Below are 19807 nucleotides of genomic sequence, written 5' to 3'. Positions count from 1 at the left end.
TGACTTTATGGATACATCTTGCCAACAAGATGGGAAATGCCATACCATTGTTTTCTTCAATATGCTACATTTAGAGCTAGACGTACAAATATGCTGTGCCAATCCAAGCCAATCATGTTTGAGTCATATATAACCCGAGAGAGAGAGAGAGAGAGAGAGAGAGAGAGAGAGAGAGAGAGAGAGAAGATAATCTTTATTGTCATTTTCTACTGTGAGCACATTGGCAAATTCTGTTGGCTGCTCTCAAAAGAAAGGATATATCTCCCCTTTCACATACATCACACATATAAACACATTGGAACAAAACTGTGACTGAATCTGGATGTTCTGCTTCGAATACCCACGAAGCCTCCTCCCAGAAGGTAACAAGGAAAACAGGTCATTAAGAGGATGTGTAGCATCCCAGGCAATCCTACGGACCCTGTTCAAGCAATGCTTATATGCTATGTCCTGGATAGAAGGAAATTAACTACCTATAATCTTTTCTGCCATCCTCACCATTCTTTGCACCGCCTTCCAATCTGAAGCAGTAATGCTGCCAAACCAGACAGTAATGCAACATGACATGATGCTTTCAATCCTCCCTGTATAGAAAATGATAAGGACAGGTGAAGATGTGCTTTTCTCATGTGACGCAGATAATGCAGGCGCTGCTGTGCCCACTTCACAAGTGTCTCACTGTTGAGCGACCAAGACAGCCTACTCATTAGCTGCACACCCAGAAACTTGATGCTGCTAACCATCTCCACAGGTGAAGCATTAATACTATTCAGCAGGTTCTGACAGGTTCTGGAGAACCGGTAGCAGAAATTTTGAGTAGTTTGGAGAACTGGCAAACATGACTTCTGGTTGGTCCCAAAGTGGGGTGGGAATGGAGATTTTGCAATATCTTCTCCCAGGAGTGGGGAGGGAATGGGGATTTTGCAGTATCCTTCCCCTGGAATGAGGCGGGAATGGAGATTTTGCAGTATCCTTCCCCTCGCCATGCCTACCAAGCCATGCCCACCAAGCCACGCCCACAGAACTGATAGTAAAAAAAATTTGAATTCCACCACTAATTAATACACAGAGGCGTGTGGCTGTGCCTGCCTTTTCTGAAATCGACAGTGATCTCTTTAGTTTTTCCTGTTTAAAACAAGCCTGCTTTATTACATCAGTTCAACCTCCTTGCGATAAGCACCCTCGTTGTCATCCTGAATAAGGCCCACTACTGTTGTATCATCATGTACAATGTGTTTGGTAATGAAATATCTGCAAGAAAGCCACTGACTCAAAGAGCACCATCATTATTAAGAAGCTGATATTTTAACTTATTGATAGATAGAACATTTCATTCTGAAATAAGAAAGCTATTACAAGTAGTAATAGACTTATGACTATAACTGAGCCCTGCAATTATGGTTGTAAATCATGACGGTCTTAAAGCAATCAAATGACCAGACCTGATTTTACAATCTTTTTTGCAATGGTTGTTAATAAAATGCTAAAGTCATAAAGCAAACACTACGTCATCAAGTGAATCCACTGTTCAATATGGCCTGGTTTTGGTTAGAAACCAGAAATAAATAATGATTTATTTCGCTGTGCCCTCAAGACCCTGCTGTTCCGCCAGGCCGGGCTATCAATGTAAATTATTTTAAATTGGGTGTTTTAAATTTTTGGGTTTTAATAGGCTGTACACCGCCCTGAATCCTTCGGGGAAAGGGCAGTATAGAAATAAAATAATAATAATAATAATAATAATAATAATAATAATAATAATTTATTATATTATATATTATTATTATTATTATTATTATTATTATTATTATTATTATTTCAGGCAAAAGTCATCAATTGCAGTCATGTGACTGCAGGTGCCACAAAGAGCAGGCTGGTTGCTGAATGCTCAAAATGCAATCACCTGACCTTGGGGAGGGTCAACAAAGGTTGACTCAGCCTTCCATCGTTCTGCGGTCAGTAAAATGAGGACCCAGATTGTTGGGGGCAATATGTTGACTCTGTAAACTGCTTAGATGGGGCTGTAAAAGCGCTGTGAAGCGGTATATAAGTCTAAGTGCTGTTGCTATTGGAACTTCAAAACTAGGTTGTAAGTAGCTTTTAGAGGGTCCCTCAAAACTTTGAATGATTGCTAAGTGACTGGTCATATTTCAAGGACTAACAGTATTTGATTAGTATAAACATCATGTAGCACATGTCAGAAATAGCATACTTTTTATATATATTTTTTTAAATGTCCCTGTTCCCTTAGGATTTTTAGCTTCTATCCCCTATGAAAGAGTGTCGTTCTGAAGCAGAAACATGTGTCCAATTTATAAGAAGAAAAAATTAAACCTTGGGATTTTTGAAAGAATGAAAGGAACCATAAGACTTTTTGCACCTAAACATTCTGAAATTTGAATCAGGCTCATAATATATCCGGATCAATATTATCAAATGCACCTATCCCATTCACATCCAAATTTAGCAAGCGTTTGCACATGGGGGCTTTGAATTGTGGGCTCCAGAAGGTAGCAGCAGAGCAATCACCAATTACAGGACATGAATTCCAATGTTTGCATCCATAACTCTCACATTTCTTTTCCTTTTATGTGGTTAAAGTATAAGGCCATTTCTACAGGTAGAATGCCCTCTCCTAAAGCCCACTTGTTCATCCACCAGTATATGCGGCCCCCAACCTTTTGGGAACCAGGGACCGGTTCCATGGAGAAAGGTTTTTCCACAGACTGGAGAGGTCATGGTTTTGTGTATTTTCTACAGTCACGGATGGGGCTTCGCTTGTTTGCATGGACCGGTTTCTGGCATGCCATGGACTGATGCTGGTCCATGGACCAGGGGTTGGGGGTTGGGGACCCCTGCTTTAAGTAAGATCCCGTCAACTAATTTGTGGTATAAGTGTTTGGCATAGAGCTTGCCTTGCTATACATAAAAGGCTAACTGGCTTATAATTAGCAGGCAGGTGCCCTTTTAATAAGTAGGCACTATGAGGACTAGGCCCCGATCCTCTGTGATTTATGCAGTGTGACCAATATAAATAAACAAAATAAAACAGAACAGAATAACTTTATTGTCACTTTGAATGTACACTAATCAGCATCACCTCCAATATATACTACATAATCATGACAGAATAAATAAATGAATACAAAATTATGCATATACCCACCTGTATTATATGACACAGAGAAACAACACAGTCTAATTCGGATGTATACATGTACATGGCAAGAAATAGCAGGGAAGGAAGAAGTGGGGTCAACCATTTTGAATTATTATGTAACATTTCAGCATTAATAAAAATAATTGCTTAGAGCTTTACCAAGCTGTAGTTGATTTATAAGATTCCTTATTTCAGCAGCTGAGATTGGGACCCAATTGGGCAGCAGGTTAATATTGAGATTTAAGTCAAATTTAGGGGATTCTTCTTGTGAATATATGAAATAAACAAAATGTTAAAAAGTTATGACATTTATGTAGTTACTTACCAAGTACATCTAAATTATATTAAAGTAACCAAAACATCTTTACAAGGCATGTCACAACTTTTGAGCACCCCTAATGTTTGAAATTGAAAGTTGAAAAATTGACACACCTTAATATATAGTTATATTCTAAAATGATCTTCCTAACAGAAGTCATTCATCAGTTTAATTATCCAAAAGGGGAAAAAAAAGTGGATCCTGATATATTTGTGATTTGATAAGTTTGTGCTATTGGATGATCAAACATTTGGTAGAGAAATTACTTGATTCTGTGCAAAAAACAGAAGAAATGATTGATTTAACTTAAGGAAACTGCTTGAATGTAATCACTGTATAAGTATGCAATTGTTTTATACACTATATTAAGTAATGGCTTGCATTGAGTTTATTGAATATATAGTTCTAATTATTGGCTGAATTCATACATTACATTAGCCAAAATTAATCAAAACACATAATGTTTTAACTTCTGTTAAACTAAGTCTAAATACAGATTAAAACTATAATTCAGCATCTAAATGTGTACTGCTTTCTCAAAAACTAATATGAAAGACTGACTTTGTATTTTTATTCTCTTATTCTTGTTCTCATTTTTGTTTGACAAATTCCACTAAACAAACAAACAAACAAACAAACAAATAATCTGGTTTAGTTAATAGACCATTGTTAAATAAGCCATGGCTGGGTGATAGATGAAGTAAACCAACAAGTATGCTTGCCCAGTCCTTTTGGATGATAGAAGGCAATACAGGTAGTCCTTGATTTATGACCACAATTGAGCGCAAAATTTTCATTGCTAAGTGAGTTGTTAGGGGAGTTTTGCCCCATTTCACAACCATTCTTGCCACAGTTAAGTGAAGCATTGCACTTGCTAAATTAGTAACACCATTGTTAAGTGAATCTGGCTTACCCATTGAGTTTGCTTGTCAGAAAGTGGCAAAAAATGATCACATGACCCCAAGACCATCATAAATATGAGCCAATTGCCAAGTGTCTGAATTCTGATCATATGACCATGGGGATGCCGCAACAGTTGTAAGTGTGAAAAATAGTCATCGGTCACTTTTTTCTAGTGCGGTTTTAGCTTAAATGGTCACTAAATGAATGGCTGCCTATAATTTGTTTTAAAGAAAGCTTGGAGAAATGGAAATATCTTGAATATTTGATTTCCTGCTCTAATGGTCTGTGAGAATACTCTTAAGAGACAGGAGGAGGATAGGACAGACTAGCCAAAGTTCCCATAATATACAATTAGCTCGAAATTAGTTTCTGCGTATGCTTCTTTACATTCCTAACAGCAAACTTGCTTAGCTACTTTCATGTCAAAATATACCAAAGATCTTTGTTCTTTAGAAACTGGATAAAGCCAGTAGACGAATAAAATGTTTTCAAGCATCTGTAATGTAACACTTGGTCTTTAGTCTGTACCATATTAATTTGAATAACAACTGATGATAACATGTCACACATTGTATTTTTAGAACACTTCTGGGGAAACAGTGGCTTTTAGTTGTTGTTTTTACTCCCATCAGATGTTTTTAAGCACACATTACAGTGAGTTCTTTGCCATAACTTGGTGCGAAATTGTATTACTGATTTTTTTTTTTAATGATAAAAATGTGGTGAACACTGGCAGTGTCTTAAGAGGCTCAATTCAATTCAGAAAAGTAGAATTCGGAGTCTTCGGTATCCTTTTGCTATTAGTTAATCAACTGGTAAGACATAACCAAATTTTATGGTATCTATTTTTCCTATTGCGTATGTGAACCAACCAACTAGAACTATTATAGTATTTCAATATATTGGCTATTTTGTTGAAATTTAAATGTAACAATATTCCTTTAACTGATACAATTATTTTTGAAAAATAGTCATGTTCTTTGCTGGATTGTGTTTGGTAAATACAAAATTATTCTATTGTATTTTTGTATGGAGGAATATAACTTCCTCCATTGAATGATTATAAACTTGTTTTAAAGCTATAGCCAAGATTCATAACAACTCATTTACAATGATCTTGTCAATCCCATGCAAAATACGGAAGAGGTGTAGCATTTTAATCTCAGTCCTGATGACTTGGAACTCCAACAGGCAACTGGATGAGTTTGTACAATATTGTAAGTTAAAGTGGGCTTGATTGAGTTGTGACTTGGCGAATCACAATTCTGACCACTGTCATTAATTTATGGTTCGATACATAATGCAAATCCAGTCAATTCTGTAGACCATGCTTCATTAAGCATTGACTGGCATATGGTAGAAATACCACCGTAAGAAGTTCAAGTCACAATATATGAGGTAGAGAACAGAGGACTATTAAGTGCATGGGTGAGGAACTATGCCCCTTTTATGATTTGTGGACATCAACTCCCAGAATTCCTAAGTCAGCCATGCTGGGAATTGAAGTCCACAAGTCATAAAGGGGCCATAGATTCCCCACCTCTGATGTAGTATAATTACCATGCTGCACTTGTGGACTGCATCCCACCGGCATTTGCTTTTCAAGTATAAATTTGCACCTCCTTTATTCCTTTCCCTTGAGCATCACCATATGAAATGATTAGATGTTGCTAAGAACTGCCTAATGTCAGAGGGACTGACACCAAGAAATTCCCTTAATTTCAGTCTAATTACTTGCATTTATTCTCTAGGTGCAAATTAACTCTATAGCAAAATATAATCTTCAGAACAAGATACCCTTCTTTTTCCTGTCTGCCTAAAATAAAGTTTCTATCCCCCAAAAGTGATATGGGTCACAGAAGGTAGGGGAGAAGGATTGAATGATCTGCTATTTCGGCTGCATTTCACCAGTGTATTGAAACTATTATTTGCACTCATGATAAACAAGATGTTGACAGACTCAGACAGTTTATGCACTGTGCTAAGCTGGAATTTATTTAAGGATGGTTTATAGAATAAGTGTTTGTGTTTCAAATTTTTATTGATGTATGTTGTGAGATGAAATAGAAATAGAAATAGAAACAAAAAACACAGAAAAGACAAGAGAGGTGCAAACAAGGGGGAAAAAAAGTAGTGACTTCCAGGTTTTTTCCCCCAGGTGAGTAGGAAAAAAAAAAAAGCTACAGCCTCAATCTTTTGCTTTGCATTTCTTATCAATTCAAACCATTTGTATAGCGACAAAGTCAATCTAGTCATCAAAACCAAAAATCAAAGTTTCATATTTTTCAGTTTTCTGCTCAAAGTCCAGAAGAAGTTTCCAAGCAAAAACAAAACAAGATAAGTTCTTCTTTTTAATTAAAGCAGTCAATTTTGCCATCTTGCCAACTCTTACCGCCTTTACCATCTATTCTTCTATTGTGGCAATTAGTGTATCTTTCAATCATTGTACGTAGAGGTTTCTCACAGCTGTAAAGATACATAGTAACATAAAATAAACTGAAATTCATACAATTAAACAATTAAAATTACAAATCAGTAAGTCACATTGCACAACTTTTAGGACCCAAGTTTGCAAATTATGCTAACTCATGGACTCCTTAAGTAGTTAAGCACCATAATTTACATACATACTTCACAAACAAGTAAAAATATGTTTAAAAATGAATAGCTGGCTTCACCCAACATGCTAAAGCACAAATAAACAGCCACATTATGATTTAATGTGATGTGTGAACCACTTTATACATTTATTAGTATAACTGTATTTACATATTTCCCAATTCCAGAGGCTGTATTCACACCCTTGAGTAAATCAAAAACTTTGAGATACATAGAATTACTTCATGATTTCTATTGTTCTCTTAGGTTTTGACCTCTTTATTTGGTTTAGAGCTAATAGCAAAATTTGGAAGCAGAGCACCCTTTATTTCAAATCTCAGTTTTGACTACCATCATGTTGTTTATTGCAAAACAATAAATATTTGAAAAAAAATAGCATTACTATGTAAATACATATGAGATGGGGAATTGTCATGAATGAAACTGTCAGCTGAGTACCCCAAATAGTACATACTGTGTAGGAATAATTCACATAGGCATAGTAGAGTATGGAGTCCTCACTGCTACTATCTGATTTAGAAGATTACAGTGCAAACACTCCTAAATTACTTCTACAAAAGCCCAATTTGCTCTCATTAATGGAAATGCTGACTTTAGCAAGCAACTACATCCTTGTTCTAAAAGCACAAAATGTGTTTGAGCTAGAAAGTTTATTTTTAAGCTCCTTATTTTTTTTAATTATTAATAATGACTAATAATTGTTCAGAAACACAAATTTTCAGATGACAGATTTTCAATCTTGCTAAGAGATGAAGGTGTCAATCCTGTTCTTCTTTACCTAGAAGTAAATTTCAGCAAACCAAAGAGTCAGCTTCCCATAATGATGTAGTAACTACAAAGGAGTCAAAAAGGACTTGAATCTAATGTGCTGCTTGAATCCATCCCATATAAATAGGTCATAGTTCAAAATGTCATAGGAAACCAGGGAACTGGGGATGAAAAAACCATGCATAAGCAGGTCAGGTAAAAATAGGCATAGGATGAGAAAATAACACTGCTTATGAGAAAAATGGCTATGCATAACATGGTTAATTTAAATAAACTCATTTAACCTAAGATACTTTGAACTACAAGCCAACTATATAGTTGGCTTGTGGTTCAAACTATCTTAGGTTAAATGAACAATGTGCTAGCTAAAACCCAACTGACTATTTTGTGGTTCATTGTGTCATGTGAATATAGCCTGCTTATTGTGTCTACTACGTACATAACAAAATATTTCATGTTAGCTTATTGTTCAGAGTCTTATAAATCCAAGCAATTGGATTATATCAACAAACCATGATTCAACCAACTATAGGTAAGCCTGTTGTGCAAACACAGTCCATGTAAGTTTATGAAAACCATCTCCTTCCATTTTCCCCACTTGGGGCTTTACTACTATTCTAAGATTTTCAGAACTTTCTCCCAAAGGATCATGGCTATCTTTGCAAGTAGAAAAGAAGAACTATTTCATTAGATATACACCTCTTCCTGGGAGTATAGCTCTCAGCTGCCCTTGGGTGTGGCTTAGATTGTAAAGCCAGGAAGAATCCTGAAAGCAGGAAGGACAAACCACATCAATATTTATTGCCAAGGAAAAGACATTAACGTACCCACATAGCCCTCTGGAATGAGGTTTTCCCCAAGATTCAGATGGTCCCCACTTTGCTGTTGTCTATGAGATTCCCAGTCATCCAGGTCATGGTTGTCCCAAAAGTGCTTTTTCAAGAGGCAACTGGACTTTCTGGTTTTTCTTTGAAGATGTTTCACTTCTCATCCAGCTCTGAAGAAGCTTCTTGGATGAGAAGTGAAACATCTTCAAAGAAAAACCAGAAAGTCCAGTTGCCTCTTTAAAAAGCACCTTTGGGACACTTTGCTGTTGTTTACAAGAGCCATGAAGTCCTGGCCCTTCACCCAGGCCTTTAGCACAGGAGAATGAGACCCTTTGCTTCATTCCATCTGGCCTCTTGTGCTTATTGTCTTTTATTGATTTTATTGTAATTTCTTCATTGCTTGTTGTGAGCTAACCAGAATGGTTGGGAGTTGGATGACATACAGGTTTAATAATAATAGTAATGATGATGAAGTTTCAAACTTGAATCAAGGGAGGCATTACCTCCCATACTTATTCTCGGACAAAATGAAAGTCCAATGATTTCAGTAAAGCTCATTCCCAAATAAATGAGGGTAGGATGGTACGGTCAGAATAGTAGGTGGGGGGGAGAGGAGGAATCTAGCTAATTCATATTGTTAATTACAAATCAGTAAACTATGGCTTAATGACGAGTTATCAAAATGGGTTATAGTATTTCAAATAAACACAATGAAGCAGCATGGTTCTAAATGAATGATTTGGAGAACATCACTCTTATTTTTCCAATTACCACTGCTTTGGTTGAAGCATGCACATGTCTTCCTACAAGGGTATAGGAATTGTCCTGGTCTTATTACTCTTATGTCTAATCTGCTTTTGACTATGCTAACCAAAATAAAGAAGCCACCAGTTCCAGGCTCACCCTTCCCTCTTTCTGTTAAATCTCTAGCTGTGAAAAGATGGTGGTGACTCTTTGAGAGCTGTATGTAACGAAATTTAATTTCAATTTAATGTATGCCATTTAGTGTACAAAGTGACAATAAAGTTATTCTAAGTTTAAGATGGATTCTGCACTTTAGGTTGTGTGAGTAATACATTTTAGGAGCTACCAGGGAGTAACAGTACATGTGTTAAACTAAAGGATTTGGAGACCTTAACGTTTGCAGAGTTGCACTGGAAGTTTATTCCTTATTCCAACATAATCACCTGGAGCTTTGGAAGAAAAATCCCTTTGGGCTGCCCTTAACTGGGAGGATGCCCAGAGTTAGTGGGAATGGGGCAGCATATAAATTTAATATATTGATGATACAGCAGAGTTGGGAAACTCCGGCAACTGCTAGTATTACCTTGGTGCCAATGAGGGGGTCCTTGGTGCCCTCTGAGCTTGGTGGTTCTTCTGTAGACATTTCATTACCCAAAAGTTTGGGTAATGAAAGCAACCAAGCTCAGAGACCACCAAGGACCCCCCTCATATCAACCCTGAGCTACAAAATCTTCTCCTTCTGCCATGGTCCTCCCAACCCTTCATGGGATCCTTAGGGTCTCTTCTGCAGTATTTCAACCCAGGTACACGATAACCTTCACTTGCTCGTTAAGGGGGAGAACTCTTGAACTCACGCATTTTCAAAGGGGGAGGGGCTGCGGCACGTGGCCGGTCCCAGCAGTTCCCTTTAACGTCCAGCTTTTAAGGGGCTTGGGGCGCATGGGCCAGCAGCAGCTTCAGGTGGGGTGGCGTGAGGGAGAGCGCAGCGGCGTGCGCCAGGCAGGAGCTCTGCACCGAGCGAGCCCCTTCAGGAGTTAGGACATTCTCTCTCCCTCTCCCCCCCCCACCCCGCCTCCCAAATCTCCCGCGCCCCTCCGTCGAGGGAAGAGTTGGCGCGCGCCGCTGCCGCCTCGCGAAGTGGGAGGAGGATCTCAGCGGCCAGGCGGATTGCTGGCGGGTCCCACCTGCGGTTGGTTGGCGAGGCAGAGCGGCGGCCCGGGGGGAAAAACGAGGCGAGGGGCCAGTTCGCGGCTTCTCCGTCCGTCCGTCCGCGCGGTTTCAAGTCTTTCTTCTCTCTCCCCCCCCACCTCTTTTTCTCCTCCTCCTCCTCCTCCTGAAGCCGCCGCCTTCTTTCGCTGCTCCGCTTCCCATCTTCCTTCTCAGCCAGCCATGGAGGCATTTCCAGTCGGGGACGAGCTGGGCAGCACCCCAGAACCCACCATTTTGCAACCTGCCGGGACTGCTCCCGCGCCGGCTTATCCTGCCCTCGAGTCGCAACAAGGCGAGCACCTGCGCGTCGGGGAAGACGTCCAATTCAGCGAAGAGGTGGAAGACCGAGGTGAGCCCTTCGGTCCGGGGACGCTGCCCGCCGCCGTCACCGCCGACTAGTCCCAGGTCCAATCCTGCAGCGCCGGTTGCCCCACCCACCCTCCTACCCACTCACTCACTCACTCACTCACCTACCTACCCAGCCTTTCTCCGCTGGCTTTTGCTCCTGGCGTTCGAGCCCTGCTTAAGTTGCCGCTTTTTCCAAAGCCCTCGCGCGCGGCACATTCGCCAGCCCTGCTGGCGACTTCTGGGGGAGCCCCGCTGGATGGATTGATTGACGCTTCTCCACAGAAGAGTGCCCCTTCCCCCTCCCTCCCAGTTGAGTTTCTGTAGTCGGCACCTTGCCCTGCCTGCGCTTCGTTTCAAAGCCGCTTCAGCGAAGCCCACCACCTCTCTTCAACTCCTTCCCGCCGACGGCTGGCGTGCGCTCCTTTGCGCAGAGCTACATTTTGCTAGGTCACCCCCGAGCGTTGCCTTCCTCCTGCGGCTCGTCCTCGGTTAACGATCGCCTGGCCCGGGACCTCTACTTGCTGGGACTCGCTCGGGTCCTCGTCCGTCCTTTACTTCCAAAGCCCCATGGCCTTCCCCCCCACCACCACCCAAAGCCTCCCTCCCTCTGGCCCAAACTCTCCTTTCCTCTTCCCACCAGCCTCCCTTTGCCCACTCCTGTCCTGGCCGTCGTTCCTGAGGCGCTGGCGTTAACACAAGTTTATGCGACAAGAAATCGCTTTTCGAGACCCTAAGACTCGGGGCCGTATTCACCTTTGACACCATCTTGAGGGACCTCCGTTGACTTCTCCTTCCTAAATAGGAGGGGAAAAAATGTTTTCCCATCTAGGCACCTGGCAAATGAATGGTGGAGTTGGTTCCTGCATCTGCTCCTGATTCTCTCCCCCTCCCCTTATTTGAAAACATGCAGTAAAAGCATCTACCAGGATAGAAAAATAAAAACATCCCATGCCCACCCACTTTTTTTTTTAAAAAAATGGGTGTGCTTGAAGGCTAACATTCAAAATGCAAATCCAAAAGCATTCACTGACTTGCAAGCAGGCGGCTTCATTCATTGCAAAGAAAGGATGCTGTGTATCCATCTCCACCCTTCCTTATAGGGAAGGGACACTCGGTCTATTGTCTCCTGCCAGTGGTGGCACCTGCCCTGCATGTGCCATTCATTGGCTTTGCATATTTTTTCCAGTCCCCCCCCCCTCTGGTCTCCCACAATGGCAAGGAAGTTCCCTTTGAATTTAGGCATTCCTTTGAACTTACTCCTTGCTCTTTCCTTTCAGTTATTGTTTCTAATTCTTTTCAGTGGCTTCTTTTAGATCTGTTTCCCAGATAATGTTCTGGCAGTAGTTCCATTGTCTAAAATTGGGTGGGGGTGAATGAGATGAGGGATGTCAGTTTTTAAATTAAAAGTCCTTAAAATCTGGAGGTAGCTTGCTTGTTACTTTGCAACTCAGAGGAATGTGTCAACTATATGTAAGGTACAATTTCAAGAGTTTGGGGCCAGGAATAGCATGGTCTTTATTTAAACAAGGATACTCCTCCCACTGTTACCTTTTGCAGAATATGCTCCTGCAGAGATTTTCCTCAGATATGAGAGAGAGGAACTAAAATGATAAAAAAGAAAAATAATTGTGTGTTGGGGACATAGATATGTGTTGGAGACAAAGAATCCCTTAAGCTTATTTTTATATTTGTCTTATTTCTTCTCATCTAATCTGGTTGATTATTCCTAGGGAAATGTTAGAAATATTTTTTATCCTTAAATGTTTGTTAATTGCACTATCTATAGTTTTCGGCTGCTTTTCATTGGGCCCCAATACATGGAGGTTTTAGATGTAGCCCATTTAGAAAGTTTAAAGTCAGCATCTCAGAATATTATTTATAAATTTTTTCTCTATCCTGTTTGTTAGAAATCAGAGAAATTTATGCCACTAACAGAGCAAGAAATAATCAGAACATATAAAATGTGATATTTTATACATCATACATTTCATTAAGTTGTGAATAGATTATAAATTATAGATTTATAATTTAGATTTAAATTATAAAATTTATTTTTAAATAAAGATGGATGTAAAACCCATCACATAACAATTTATAGTAGAATTTTATGATACAAAAGCATTTAGAATTATTTAAAAAGAAAATAGTTTTATCCAGGAATTATGGTTTTTAAGTAATATGTATTTTATCAATTTTTGTATTACCTTTTGGAATTTAATTTATTTTTGAATTTTGTGCACTTGACTCAGAAGTATGATGCAGATTAGAAAATATTTTTCTGTATAGTTGGTAGGAATATTATGTTTGCATATAATTGCAAATGTGTCTGTCATATATCTGTATATTCCATAGGTCTTTAAAGAATTAACAGTTGTAACTAAACTACTAAATCACTTTCAACTGGAAGAACTGAGTATCTATTTTATGTGGCTTAATTTAACAGATTTAGTTATTTTAGTTTCAATTAGAATGCATTGATTTTACTTAGGTAGCAATGGTAAGCATATTAAATTAGAAAATATAGATTGATATGGGAAGAAAGGTTGTATGTCTTCTACCTATTACAGACATTAGGATTTTATTTATTTTTATTTTATTGTCTTGTGAATAGCTTTGCTTAAGGCCTTGGCTACAGAGCCCTATAGTACTTTTTATCCTAGAATTCACTAATTCAGAGGGCTTTGTTTAATCCTCTGATAGACCTGATTTGATAAGACTATTTGTGCTTCCGTGTAAGATAATGGTACCAAAGTAGGAATTTGGTTTTTATCCAAAATCAAAATGATATTTAAAGGAAAGGGGGAGCCAAGAACAATTTTTCAAATGTTGTTAAATAGACAGGTTAAAATTGCTGATATAATAAACTTAGAATTGAAAAAATAAAAAAATAAAATGGAAATAAATTCTATTATCACCTATATCTACTGTAGATATGTCAGCTCTCTCCCTCCCTCCCTCCCTCCCCCCCCCTCTCTCTCTCTCTCACACACACACACACACACCAACCACAAAAGCAGGTTTGTGCTATTGACTGACCATCCCAAGGAAGCGTTCCTTTGTGCTTTGATATCTAATTAAGAATTGCAGTGTAAATACAGAGCCATAAGGATAGTGTGAAAGCTTCATATATACACAACCTCCTGTACAATTACAATATGCTCCAGGCGGTAATTAGGCTCCTTCAGCCTTATAGAAATCTAGGTTCAGAACTGAATCAACACATCTTATTTGTAATAAAATGATTGATTGGCCTCTACTGTAAGATACAAATAAACATAGGGCGTATTTGGTAGATTCCATACAAATCCAGTTATAATTTGTGGCAAGGAACAGACTAAAGTAACAGACATATATGTTTGTTTCTTCTCATCAGGTTTGCTAGAAAGCAGTACAAGATTAAAACCTCATGAAGCTCAAAACTATAGAAAGAAAGCAGTGTGGGTTTCGTGGGCCTCCATTGTTGTTACGCTGGCTCTGGCGGTAGCTGCTTTCAGTAAGTATTGAACCACTTTCTCATCTTTAGATTGTGTCTTCAGCAACTGCATGCTATACAACACACAATATGATACTGCTGAAATTACATAGAAACAGCTGCCTGTTCCAGTTTTCCTGAAAAAGTCATCATTGCTGAAGGTTAGAAGAAAGACTAGATGTTGAAAATTTTTTGAACTTGTATGGATGGGGGGGGGCATTCTTTAGTGGAAAAAATATTATATGATTTATCTTTTTTTAAACAAAAGGAGTTCCTTGAATATCTTAAGTATTCTACAGAGATGCAAAAAGAATGCATGCAATAACCTATGTAAAGACAGAATAATTATTGCAACATAACGGCTAGTTAATATTTGAACTGCAGCCTACCATTTTGATGGGATTACATCTTCCTTGAGGTAACTTTAATGATGCCCATGTGGATATGATTTTCTGCTTTAGGCTATTTAAGTTAATATTCCATTGAATATATTATTTTTTTGTCAATTAGCCTATGCGGACTCCAAAACTGAACATAGCTTTTTAAAAAAATCAGATGAAGGAAGGAAGGTCATTTCATTTAAAAAGAAAGTAAGTTGCTCAGCACAAAACGTTGCACACTTGCTAGTAGGGAAGCTAACCCATGAATAATGCAAAATGATCTTGAATTCGACAAAATGAGCTTGTGGTGTGAGATGCAAAATTTGATAATGGTTACAAAAGTCAATCGCATTTTTTATTTGAGTTGCCAGAATATTTATTTATTTATTCACTATAAAAACAGAATGAAAAAGACAAAGGATTTATGTGAGATAGTGAAAATACGATCTTAATGCGAGAAAGGCAGACTGGATGCCTCTGCAGCATATGTTCCAGTGCTAATCTGCAGCAGTGGGCTATTGCTGAAAGTTGGTGTCAGCTCCCAAGGGGGGTTATTAGTCTTTGGCCAAATGGGCTCTGCAGAATTTAGCATATATTACTTGGAGTAATTTGTATGGAAAACACACGCCTGTGTATCTATTTTTGAAAGGAAGGAAGAAAGGAAATATAAATGCAGAACTCATCTGTAAATCAAAATACAGCCTCTGTAGATTTGTTCTTTGTCACTGATAAAATTTGCTACCTAGAAATTGGGTCAGTTATCAAACCAGAGGATAGCAGTCTATGGCATTTTAGGTAAAAGGATTAGTGAAAAATAAATATTCCCAGAGATCTTTCCCCTTTTCTTTTCATCTGGCAAGCGGTAGTATCAGTAACACTGCAGTGTGTGCTAATAATCCTGTTGTAGCATTTGCTTGAAGTATGTACAGATGAAATCACTGGAGTGTAATTCTTAACATTGACTAAATGTGCTAATTTGCATTAAAAGTTTGGGACAGAACTTTTTAAGCATCACTTGATATTACTATATTGAAATATATGAGTAATGGGCTTACATTGAAAGTGGGAGAGCAGACTATGTTTGAAACTGAAGTGCCACATCTAAGGAACAGAGAAGATAAAGCCAAGATTTTTAGAATTCCGGTTATTTGTTTTTATTATTTATTAATTTATTGAATTTATATTGCCGCCTATTCATACATGGCGACTGAAGGCTGCTTACAGAATATAAAATCTCATTTAAAACAATAAAACTAATAAAAAAGAATAAATTAATATAATATAATATAATCTACCAGGCCCGCTGGTCGAACCAGGTCTTCAGTGCCTTCAGGAAGAGTGTTAGAGCGGGGGCCATTCTCATTTCTGGGGGAATGATGTTCCAGAGAGAGGGAGCCACCATGGAAAAGGCCCTTCTTCTGGGTTGTACCAGGTGTATCTTTCTAGAGGATGGGACCCGCAACATTCCCTGCCTCCCCACTCTGATGGATCAGGTAGATATTGCTTATATCTTTAGCCAAATTCTTCAAAGTTGTAGTTTATATTCCCAAACTTGATAATTGGTCCATTGCAACTTTTTAAGTGTCATTTAGAGACATCTCATTTTTTAATTGAAGCTGAAAATATCTCTTAGCCAGCAACATGAACAGAATTAGTGCAATGCAATGCAGCCCTAAGCATTTTATTGAGAAGTAGCCACCACTGTATTCAATGGAAGTTAAGTTCCAAATAACTGATATTGAAGGCCTCTGTGTGGGTGGATGTACAGGTTTTAAAGTGATAGGTAAGATAGAATAGTTTCAAAATTTTATTAGGAAATCAAAAGTGCAAAGCAAGAAAATATTTCAATATTTGTGGGAGAAAAAGCAAACTTCTTGTTCAAAGTTAATAATACAGGAAAAGGCTAATGACCTTCAGAATTAATTTCCTATGTTTTTATAATGTTATGTAGGAAAGACCTTGGGAGTCAGGCAAAAGATGCTATTTAGGGAATGCTCAGATAAGAGAGGGCATGGCAGATACTGCAGCTGCATGACATATGCAGGGAAAGAAACTCGGAAAGCTTCCTTCCTAAATGTCCATGGAGATTCTCAATCATCCACATCATGGTTGTCCCAAAGGTTCAAGAGGCAACTGGACTTTCTGATTTTTCTTTGGAGACATTTTGCTTTCTCATCCAAGAAGCTTCTTCAGCCTTTTGGGACATCCTTCCTCTATTATCAGACTGTAAAAAGAGACTGATGGGGATTTGAACTTTCAGACTTGCAAGATTCTGTTAATGTACCTTTACAATAAAATAGAATTAACTCATCTTGATTCCCGTCTAACTGGGAAGGCTGATAGTTTCAGCACTATTTAAAATCAAACCCACAGGTATATAGATTTAGAAGTATATATTAAGGTATTTAAATTTAGTAGCTGGGGCAGTGATTTACTGCCCCAGCTGCTCTGTGATTTACCTGATGATGCTTCTGTTTGCCTGATATATATTAAAAAAATGGCTGCACAATTCTCCGACAATACATCATTTTGAGCACTGGGAAACCTATAGAAGAAACTAAAGGATGTAGGAGTTCCATAAAAGATGCAGGAAGTTTCAAATGTAATTATGCTGCTCAGAGGAGTAGCAGTGAACATTCCTAAGAATTTTTTCTATATATTTTTATTGAAGTTTAAGATACAAAGATAAAAAACTAATACAAACTAAGAAAAAAAAGAAAAAAGTGTAGAGATAAAAAGGAGAAAGGAAGAAAAATATATTTAAAAAGCAAAAAGGAAGGAGTTCTTCTTCATCAAGACAAATACAATTTCAGTAACTTTTTATTTTCTCTAACTGTTCAACCAAATTTTCTTCATCCCATATTTTATCTTTTATCTATTAGGAAGTAATAAAGCCCCATCATTCAATCTTAATCAGTAATGGTTCATTAAGAGTTTTTAGAACTTAAACAAGTAAATCAGTTTCATATCCATTTTACAACAATTTGCCATTTTCTTTTGAAATGCAACAAAAAATCTTCCCATTTCTTATCTTATATCTATAAGCAAATCTTTAAAATCTTATTTACTTTTAAAAAACCCATTAAGACTACCAGAAACAATTAAAAAATTTATGGTTAATCTCTTCAAATAATTAACTTTTTGTCTTATTCTCCTCTCAGAAACCCCTCACAAGCTTCTCAATTCCTCTAAAAATACAGCAACAAAAAAATGTTTTCCAATATTTTATCTATAAAAAAATCTTTAAGGCCTCTTTCAGCTCTAGACAAGAAAAACCCACTAAATGCTACTACAAAAAATATACATTTTAACCTTGATCAAATAAGCCAACTTTATAATACTTCTTACTTTTAAAAGTCTTGATTTTCATTTCTTCTAAGTAGTGTCCCAAAAGATTATTTCTTTTCATTCTCTTTTTATCTTTTCTCGGGAACTCCTTCATTTTTGGCAATATCATTTCTGCATCCTGTCAACTTTGAATCATATCCAGAACAGCCTGATTCACAGTTGGATTGTCTTCTATCTCCTCTTTTAATCTCATTTTTATAGTAACAGACAATCTTAACATAATGTTCTGAGTACATTATTGCTAAATATTCTTCCAGAATTAAAATACTTTCCTCCATTCCGAATTAGTGGATCTTCTCCTTTAATTCTAATCTTTAATTCTTTATGGCCACCTTTAGTGACCAGCCTTTAAGGTTTCCTCTTGTCATGTTTTTCTCTAATTCACAGCAGGGAAAAAAATATTTTCCCAGGGAAAGATTTCTTACACTTAAATTAAAAATATCCATATATTTTAATGGACTTTTTTTTTAAAAATCACAGGACGTATTCTTATAATTATTTCAGAATCTTATTCCAGTCAATCTGACCCCTTAGTCCATTTAAAACTTTCTAAAATCAACGTTCTAATCACCCTTTTGCTGCTTATTTCCAAATAAAATATTTTTCTTTAAATTCTTCAACTTAAATGAAACTTTTTTCACTGAGGATTGAAGGAAAAATTACCCAGTGTAATAAACTGTGTCCTTCTGAAGGTTCTTAGTATCCAAAAAGCAATTTACAAGCCATTTCTAGCAAAAATGATTAAAAGGACGAAATAGGTGTCTTTTTAAAAGCTTTGAACCATGGTTTGGGCAAAGCTGATTTTCGTCACTCCCAGAGTTAAAACTTGCTGGAGACCACTGTTTTACCGGTACAGTCTTGTCATGGGGAGCATCAGTATAGAGCATTCTGGACAATCACAGGTCGTTCTCTTAATCTGGGGAGGAGTTCAGGGAAACTGATTCATTCACCGGATCCTTTTTCCACCATGATCATCGGTTCTGCTCTTGTGGAGCCGTCTTCAGTTTGCCATTGCTTCTATAGTAGATAAGATTTTTTTTTCTGATCTAAATTGTGTCCAAAGGAATTTCTCCAACAAAGACTATAGATATCCATATGCACCACTGAAACGGTTCTTTACAAGTTGTGAAGGCGTAAATTATTCATGAAGGTTAGGATTAGGATTCCTTATAGTACCTTTCAATGAAACCTATTTTCATTGAGTATTTTCATTTTGTATTTCTCTTCTACTGTCAGCAGTTTCCATGTTTAGGCAATTCGAATGCTGGTTGACAGCTTGCTGATAGTCACCTGTGTGATGTGATTGGTTTTTGCTGGCCTGAGAATCCTTTTAGACACCTGCTATTTATGGCACATGTTTTCTAGCACACAATTCTTTAGCTGCTGCTGTTTAGTCAAACTGCTTCTCATTCAACCTGTTCACAAAGTAATGAAAAGGCAAGCTGGATCCTGTAGTCCATGATTGTAACTATTTTTTGCGCTCCATTGACACATAATGCTAAATTATAATGTGATTTGTTGGGCTCTGTCTCAATATGTTGTACAAACCAGCTACTATGACTTGTTTAATGAACCATAGTTAAATTATCATGAAGTGTACAACCATTTTTCTATATATAAACCAGAGAATGATGAGGCATATGAATTAATCTATAGTTGCAAAAGAACATTTTTCATGTTATGGCTTAGATTGAAAAATAGAGTATTCTC

General features: G+C 37.7%; 1 protein-coding gene and 1 long non-coding RNA gene across 2 annotated transcripts in view; one reads left to right on the top strand and one right to left on the bottom strand.

Annotated features, from left to right (window-relative positions):
• Positions 1 to 6404: 6404 nt before the first annotated feature.
• On the bottom strand, positions 6405 to 10609 carry LOC117669501 (uncharacterized). Its single transcript, XR_004592461.2, has 2 exons — positions 10525 to 10609; positions 6405 to 6848 (listed from the first exon to the last, which is right to left on the bottom strand). It is a non-coding gene; the product is annotated as an uncharacterized LOC117669501 (long non-coding RNA).
• TMEM163 (transmembrane protein 163) overlaps positions 10603 to 19807 on the top strand; it is a 101300-nt gene continuing 92095 nt past the window's right edge. Inside the window, exons 1-2 of the mRNA XM_034424003.3 lie at positions 10603 to 10898; positions 14271 to 14390. Coding sequence (XP_034279894.1) covers positions 10730 to 10898; positions 14271 to 14390 — 289 coding nt within the window. The 5' untranslated portion in view covers positions 10603 to 10729. The remainder of the gene's footprint in view (positions 10899 to 14270; positions 14391 to 19807) is intronic.

The sequence above is a fragment of the Pantherophis guttatus genome, chromosome 1 (assembly GCF_059756535.1).
Source record: "Pantherophis guttatus breed Tessera chromosome 1, ASM5975653v1, whole genome shotgun sequence".
NCBI lineage: Eukaryota > Metazoa > Chordata > Lepidosauria > Squamata > Colubridae > Pantherophis > Pantherophis guttatus.
This window is presented reverse-complemented; position numbering and strand designations above follow the sequence as displayed.